The sequence below is a fragment of the Triticum dicoccoides genome, chromosome 7A (assembly GCF_002162155.2).
Source record: "Triticum dicoccoides isolate Atlit2015 ecotype Zavitan chromosome 7A, WEW_v2.0, whole genome shotgun sequence".
NCBI lineage: Eukaryota > Viridiplantae > Streptophyta > Magnoliopsida > Poales > Poaceae > Triticum > Triticum dicoccoides.
In genome coordinates, this window is record NC_041392.1 from 263,342,195 (window position 1) to 263,350,236 (window position 8,042).

The 8,042-nt window shown below is 42.1% G+C and overlaps 1 protein-coding gene across 2 annotated transcripts in view; it reads right to left on the reverse strand.

Moving 5' to 3' along the window:
• Positions 1-3,529: 3,529 nt before the first annotated feature.
• Positions 3,530-8,042, reverse strand: part of LOC119331922 (uncharacterized aarF domain-containing protein kinase At5g05200, chloroplastic) — a 7,898-nt gene continuing 3,385 nt past the window's right edge. The window contains exons 6-12 of one of the 2 annotated variants that reach the window (XR_005160712.1): positions 7,893-8,042; positions 6,874-7,139; positions 6,655-6,752; positions 6,313-6,491; positions 5,873-5,983; positions 4,363-5,640; positions 3,854-3,991 (exon numbers count right to left, since the gene is read on the reverse strand). Coding sequence is in view for 1 of the 2 variants with exons in the window: in XM_037605098.1 (XP_037460995.1) it covers positions 3,821-3,991; positions 5,873-5,983; positions 6,313-6,491; positions 6,655-6,752; positions 6,874-7,139; positions 7,893-8,041 (974 nt within the window). In the remaining variant the exon portion in view is untranslated. Of the gene's footprint in view, positions 3,992-4,362; positions 5,641-5,872; positions 5,984-6,312; positions 6,492-6,654; positions 6,753-6,873; positions 7,140-7,892 lie in introns of both variants that reach the window. The other variant, XM_037605098.1, reaches the window with a different exon arrangement.

The following is an 8,042-nucleotide window of genomic DNA, read 5'->3' on the forward strand; positions in this document are numbered from 1 at the left end:
TACCAATGACACGAGGGGCCCACGCCCATGTACTGTTTAGAACAAAAAAAGGGAAAATAAATAAAAATATATTAATTAATTAAAGAATTAATCAAGTTAATTAATTTGTTTAGATTAACCTAATCACTAGTTAAACTAATCAACTCTATTTAGTTAGTTTTACAATGACAGTGGGACCCACACATTAGTTTGACTAGGTCAACTGACTAGTTGACTGCTGACATCACCCTGACATCATGCTGACGTCGTAATTACATTTTCTAATTAAATTAATTCTGTTAATTCTAAAAATGATTTAAATCTTTAAAAATTAATATAAAATAATCCGTAGCTCGGATGAAAATACTTTGTACATGAAAGTTGCTCAGAACGACGAGACAAATCCGAATACGCAGTCCGTTTGTCAGCCACCCGTCCCTAGCATAGCAAACATGCAACTTTCCCCCTCCGGTCCATCTGTCTGAAAACGTGAGACACCGGGAATACTTTCCCGGATGTTTCCCCCCTTCGCCGGTATCACCTACTGCCGCGTTAGGGCACACCTAGCACCGCTCATTGTCATGTCATGCATCATCATGCATATGTTTGCATTATATTTATTGTTTCTTCCCCCTCTTCTCTCGTTAGACACCGAGACCGACGCCGCTGCTACCCAGTACGACTACGGTGTTGACGACCCCTCCTTCTGAACTGAGCTTCCAGGCAAGCCCCCCCCCTTAATCAACCCAATATCGCCTATTCCTTCTCTCAACTGCTTGCATTAGAGTAGTGTAGCATGTTACTGCTTTCGGTTAATCCTATTCTGCTGCATAGCATGTCTTTGCTACTACTGTTGTTATCTTTACCTGCAATCCTAAATGCTTAGAATAGGATGCTAGTTTATCATCAGTGGCCCTACATTCTTGTCCGTCTGCCATGCTATACTATCGGGTCGTGATCACGAGTATATACTTATATAAATAATATATGATACATGTTGTGACTAAAGTCGGATCGACTCGTAGAGTACCCACGAGTGATTCACGGATTGGGGGCTGAAAGGACATTTGTCCCGACGGCCCTCTGTGTGGCTCTTTGTGGCGGAGCGACAAGGCGGGTTGAGACCACCTAGGAGAGAGGTGGGCCTGGTCCTGGTCAGCGCCCGCGGTTACTTCAAAATAACACGCTTAATGAGATCTTGGTATTTGATCTGAGTCTGGCTACGAGCCTATACACACTAACCAACTACGCGGGAACAGATATGGGCACTCGACATCGTGGTATCAGTCGAAGCCTCCTAGACGTCAGCGACTGAGCGGCGTGCGCTGGGTTGGACCACGTAACGCAACTTCCTTTGTAATGAAGGTTGCTAGGTCTGCTCATCGGCCGCCCACGCAACGTGCAGGTGTGCAACGGGCGATGGGCCCAGACCCCTGCATGCATAGGATTTAGACCGGCGTGCTGACCTCTTTGTTAGGCCTAGGTAGGGCTACGGCGTGTTGATCTTCCGAGGCCGGACATGACCCAGGAAAGTGTGCCCGGCCAGAGGGATCGAGCATGTTGGGTAATGTGGTGCACCCCTGCAGGGAAGTTGATCTATTCGAATAGTCGTGTCCCTCGATAAAAGGACGACCCGGAGTTGTACTTCGACCTTATGACAACTAGAACCGGATACTTAATAAAACACACACTTTCAAGTGCCAGATACAAGTCGGTGATCGCTCTCTCACAGGGCGACGAGGAGAGGATCGTCGAGTAGGATTATACTATACGATGATACTTGGTGAACTTACCATCTACTCTCTTCTATATGCTTTAAGATGGAGGCTGTCAGAAGCGTAGTCTTCGATAGGACTAGCTATCCATTCCAGCACTCTGCACTTCAGTCCACAGATGCTAACCATTTTATTGATACCAATGCATATGTAGTGTAGATCCTTGCCTGCGAGTACTTTGGATGAGTACTCACGGTTGCTTTGCTCCCCCTTTTTCCCCTTTCTATACCCAGTTGTTGTGACCATATGTTAGAGCCCAGGAGCCAGACGCCATCGTCGATGATGACTCCTACTACACCGGAGGTGCCTACTACTATGTGCAGGCCGCCGACGACGACCAGGAGTAGTTTAGGAGGATCCCAGGTAGGAGGCGTGCGCCTCTTTTGATCTGTATCCCAGTTTGTGTTGGCCATCTTATGGCAACTTGTTTAACTGATGTATGTACTCAGATATTGTTGCTTCCGCTGACTCGTCTATGATCGAGCACTTGTATTCGAGCCCTCGAGGCCCTTAGCTTGTATTATGATGCTTGTATGACTTATTTATTTTTAGAGATGTATTGTGATATCTTTCCGTGAGTCCTTGATCTTGATCGTACACGTTTGCGTGCATGATTAGTGTACGATTAAATCGGGGGCGTCACATTGGACTATCTAAGTGACATTATAGTTGGTTGATGTCTATCATATGGTGTTATTTAAGTACGAACTCTAGGGTTGTTTGTGACACTTATAGGGATGGCTCAGTAGATTGATCGGAAAAGATAACTTTGAGGTGGTTTTGTACAGTACAACAATTTTATGTTATGTTCTCCGCTAGATACGAATTGTGGAGTGATTCTTCGTCGCATGTTGAGGGATTGTTATATGATTCAATTATGTTAGCACTGCAGAGAGATTGCACTAGTGAAAGTATGAACCCTAGGCCTTGTTTTCAAGCATTGCAATACCGTTTGTGCTCCGTTTTATCACTTGCTACATTGCTATTTTTTTAATTTTCAAACTACAAAAACCTATATCTACTATTTCCTATTCATACTACACTTGTATCATCATCTCTTCGCCGAACTAATGCACTTATACAATTTTCTATTGTATTGGGTGTGTTAGGGACAAAGATTTATTTTATTCGATTGCAGGGTTGTTTGAGAGAGACCATCTTCATCCTACGTCTCCCATAGATTGATAAACCTTAGGTCATCCACTTGAGGGAAAATTGTTACTGTCCTATAAAACTCTGTGCTTGGAGGCCCAACACGAGTCTACAAAAATAAGATGTGTAGTACATCAAGCTCTATTCTGACGTCGTTGCTGGGAAAGTGATAGCTTGAAGGTATATTTTTAAATCTTGCAACTGAATCTTTTAGTTTCTTATTTTATCACTAGTTTGGTTTATAAAAGAAAATTACAAAAAAAAGTGAGGTTGCATCATATTTTGTGTCTTTGTCATGTCTTTTTAAAAAATGATGGATCAAAAAATTATGATCAATTGATAAAAGAAGAATTTAATAAAATATTTGGCATAAAATATTTAAATGATGAGCATAATTGCAAGGTAGAAGCAGAGACAATGTGGCAACCGAAGCGTATGAGGCGAGCTAGGGATTTAGAGGGGAAGCGTCGGACACGAGCTAGGGATTTAGAGGGGAACAAGAGAGACTAAGAGAGTGGTGTGGCCCGAGGGGTATAACTGAAAAGTGAAAAAAAAAACATTACGTGCCTGATTTTGTACATGGACGTCAAAAACGTTTTACATAAGTGAACAGAGCAGTAGTATACATCCCATTGTAGGTGTGTATATATTCAGAACTTTTGAAAACTTGAAAATTATAATTTTATAATTTTCAAATTCCAGTCTCCATGGAGCCCGAGATCCAAAAGCAATTTCCGCTCCAAGATGCCTTAAGTTCCACAACAGGAGCCAGTGTTATGTTTCCTCTTACGTGATTCACTTTTATGCTGGTCGTATTAAATTATATACAGTTCTAGCATGGTTACATACGCTTGTCACAACTCACGTCACTTGTCCAGGTCTTGCACCAATTCCTCAAATGATGGAAGATAGAATCAATTCATTCTTCTGGTCTGCTTGTTGGAAGTAATGTTAATCCTCTCATCTCGCAGCATGTTCATGCTGGGAGCCAGCAGCCTCGTGTACCGATCAAAATAAAGAAGCTGCTTCATGAGAAGAGCGAATTCCCTAGGAAATCTCAGCCCATATGACTCGCTAACCCTTACCTGGGAGATGCAAGAACAAATAAGTTAGTTTACTTTATTTTGTTCTCCAAGAACAATATATCCTGCTCAGGATTCAAATCTGCAACTTGATACTCGATTATTAAACAACATGTGCATCTCAGAATGGCATCTTTTATCCGGCTTAAAAGGACATTAATAAAAAGGATAGAACAATATAATCCCTCCGTTCCTAAATATAAGTCTTTTTAGAGATTTCAATATGGACTACATACGGATGTATATAGACGTAGTTTAGAGTATAGATTCACTCATTTTGCTCCGCATGTAGTCTATTGGAATCTCTAAAAAGACTTGTATTTAGGAACGGAGGGAGTAACTCTGAAAGCCAAAAGGAAGGAACCCATACCTACCTTCGCAGTTTTTTTTCAAGAAACCGCCAGGAGCGCTGCCTTTTCATATTAGACGAATAGAAGATTTTTGTACAGAAATGTGATGAGATTGTGAAGGGACTCATCAGAACTCCAAAAACATGAGGAAAAAACCCGAGTCTAACCGATACCCTCACTTGTCCTTGCGTGGCCAAATGCCATGTGACGCTGCTTTATGCCCTTGAAGGCCAGCGTGGTGACCTCCAGGAGGGTTAGGCGGATCCTATTAAAAGTGTGACGATTCTTTCCTTCCAGATGTTCCAAATCGTGTAGAGAGGTCTCCCACTCCTGCGCCTCTTAAACTCTTTCGGTGCAGCTTCAATCATGATCTCCACCAATCTAAGACCCCCCTGAGTTGTGCCCTGCACGGTAGTAGCCTGGATGATCTCACCAGTCCAAGCTTGAATGTTGCTTCAGACAGCCTGGGAAAGGGAGCAGTCTTTGCAGAGATGCACGGCAGTCTCAGGGGCACGCAGAGATAGCTTGCAGATCTGGTTGTGCAGCCACCCACGGATGGCAAGCATGTTGGCAATGAGATTCTACCGTGAAGAACGAGACAGGAGAAGAACTTGCATATTGGCTCAGCACACGCCAACCAGATCTTCGTGGAAAGGAACTTGGGGTGAGGTCCGTGGAATTGAACAGCATAGGCGGAGGCCGGAGAGTTAGACGCCGCTGGAAGTCCATTTCCAGGAGATGATGTCATACCGATCAGGGTCAAGGTTCATGTGAGCCAACAAAGTCCAAAGGTTGACAAACTCGTATAGCTGGGACAGGCTGTGCATGCGTGCTACGGCTCGAATCCAGTTATCATCCTGAAGCCCCTTCATAACTGACCTTTGCCTCCTAGTGGCGCTTCTGTACGGCTCAGGGGCGTAAGACTTGAGCGGACCTTTGCCTCTCCAGTTGTCATGCGAGAACAGAGTCTTTGCGCCATTTCCAATTGTGATAGTGGTCGGTGCCTATAAATATCCATGCCTGAATCATCACATGGCAAGGTGGAGCGCACCCACGGCCGCTCGGGATTGGTCCAGTGGAACCAAGGCCATCTCATCCTCAGCGCCTGACCAAATTTCTCCAGACCAGCAAGGCCAAGGCGGCCAAGCGATTTCGAGCGACAGACCGTGGGCTAGTTGACCAGCCCACCCGACGTGCTGTCAATGTCATTGTGCCAGTTGAAATTGCGCCCGATCTTGTTGAGCTTGTCGTTTGGACTTAGCAGTTTGGAGTATGAAACAGAGGATCTTAACTCATTTTGAACTGCAGTCCAAAAGATAAGAATATGCCTACTGATTGAGTTTCAAAAAAAATAAAATAGAACAAGAATACGCCTACTGCATATCTCCCTAACTATTGACTATAGTAGAAAATGTCTCACAATAAGGAATACTAGCAGCGGGAGGAATGGCATTTCATAAAACTCTACTTGAACATTTTGTTTGTAGTTCTACATTGTGTTCTCTAGATAGGATCAGAAAATCAAGAAGCTCACCAGATCAAGAAACAGTGCATTCATCTGCCTCTCGTCTACAACAACATTAGCAGATACAGCTGTAGCATCAGAACTTCTTGCAGCTGCCACTATAATTTCAGTATCCAACTCCTGCTTCACAAAAAAAAAAAATGCATGAGAATCGTGCACCATAAAATAAACTAGTACAGTGGGATGTCAAATACTTAAGAAATACACTACAAGGCTAGCCACATTAGTTGCTCCACATAAGCTACCTAAATCCAAACTGAGCTGCCACAAGTATTCAGGCCAGGTCTGCTCTGGCATAGAGTTTTATACTTTTGGGACTTCGGCAGGATGTTTCTTCATTAAAGCACACCATCCACAATCAATAAGGCTGATCAAGCTTTTTGAATATCAAATCAAGTATCCTTCTGTTGGTGATAAAAAGTATACTTGTGCCCTTCAGTAGACATTACCTGTAGCGACGAGAATATCTTTTGCAAGTCCTTTGCAAAGGAGTCAACATCTATATCATTCCCTGTAGCACCCATTTCGGAAAGGGCCGATGCCATAGCATTGTAATCCTCAGTTGCGAAAGAAGCCAAAAAAATCTCCATAGCAGCCCAAGTCCTTGGGGATATTCGACCAACAATTCCTGTTAAGTATTAACTAATATTATTATACTTTGTTGACAAGATGTTATGGCTAAATGCTAACGAGTAAGTAAAGACTCTATCATAAATTCCAATGAGAACATAATGCCCGCTAAATGGCAATAGTAAGATCACTGTAGGAGGAACTTAAGTCTTAAAGCATACCAAAATCAATAAACCCAACACGCCCATCACGAAGTAACCATAGGTTTCCTGCATGCACATCCGCATGGAAGGATTCACATGAGATCAAGCTTCCAAACCTACACATTAAGTGGATCTATCAATATGCTTATACCAAGATTTGACTACTACCACATAATTATCCAAATCAATTGTTATACCAGAAGATAAACCGAGGCAGCTGGTGGAAGTGAAACATACCAGACATTGAGGGCAGTGACTAAAGTCAACTCAGGATCAGGAACAAGAGACCTTATAGAATCAAGATCGGTGAGTGGAACGCCATACAATCTTTCCATAGTTAAGACACGCTTTGTGCTGCAGTGCTGATACACAAATGGAGATTTGGCCTGCCTATCAAATCCCATTGCTTCGATGTATCTCTGGAAAGCCTCCATATTTACAGCCTCCTTTCTAAAATCAACTTCCTCAAGCATTGATTCCTTTATGTCCTTGATGATAGCTACCTAAGAAAAGAATATATAGAGCATCCTTTTTTTTGTTTACAGTGCATCTCAGAATTGAGTAATATATACTTCCAGTTTGTATTATCTAACTCAACGGCATCACAAAATGTTGACCTCCAAAAATACAGGAACATGTCTAAGATGTTTTCACAAAGCTATCTGTTATTTTGACATGCATGAACCACAAAATACTATAGTGTGTGAGTTATTTGCAGAATCAGATTCTTTCTGGACACAAATTTACGTAACTTTCTCGGAAAAAAAGAACTCATTGTAATGTTCTGATTAATGGCAGTACTCTGGATTTGTTGATGTAAAGTGTATTGTTTGATATACCTAAATGCAATCACTCTATCGCAGTGACCAATTCACTTCGTACCAATCTACATCATTGTATCTTGGCTCGGCCTTTTCAAAACAAAACAAGCATATGCTCATCGGAGCAAGTTTGTTCATTGGTAAGTATGCAAGCTGCATAATCAAATCAAAAACCAAATAAATATGCTACACATGAAACCTTAAAAAGGACATAAACTTCAGTTTTAGTGGAATTTGGTCTCTTGTGATCCAAGAACCACTTGGTTGAACGATCATTCTGTATAAAAATAAGGTTTACCCCTCATTTTAAAAAAAAACAGACTGCATGCTTGTTATTTTAAAACAGAGAGAATTCAAGTTTACTAACATATTTTTATGCTACAAGAAGATCAAGGATGTCGACGTATGTGGAACTATGATTAAGAGATCTCTTACCAGTGATGTCCTCTCTAATTCAGGGCTTAGAAACTCCAAAACACGTGCAACAAGATAGATAAAATTCAGATCGGCAACCAAAGTATCTTCAATTCCAGGTTTCAGGACTTTAATCACCACATCCTTCTGAGAGCTCTTCAACCTAGCCCC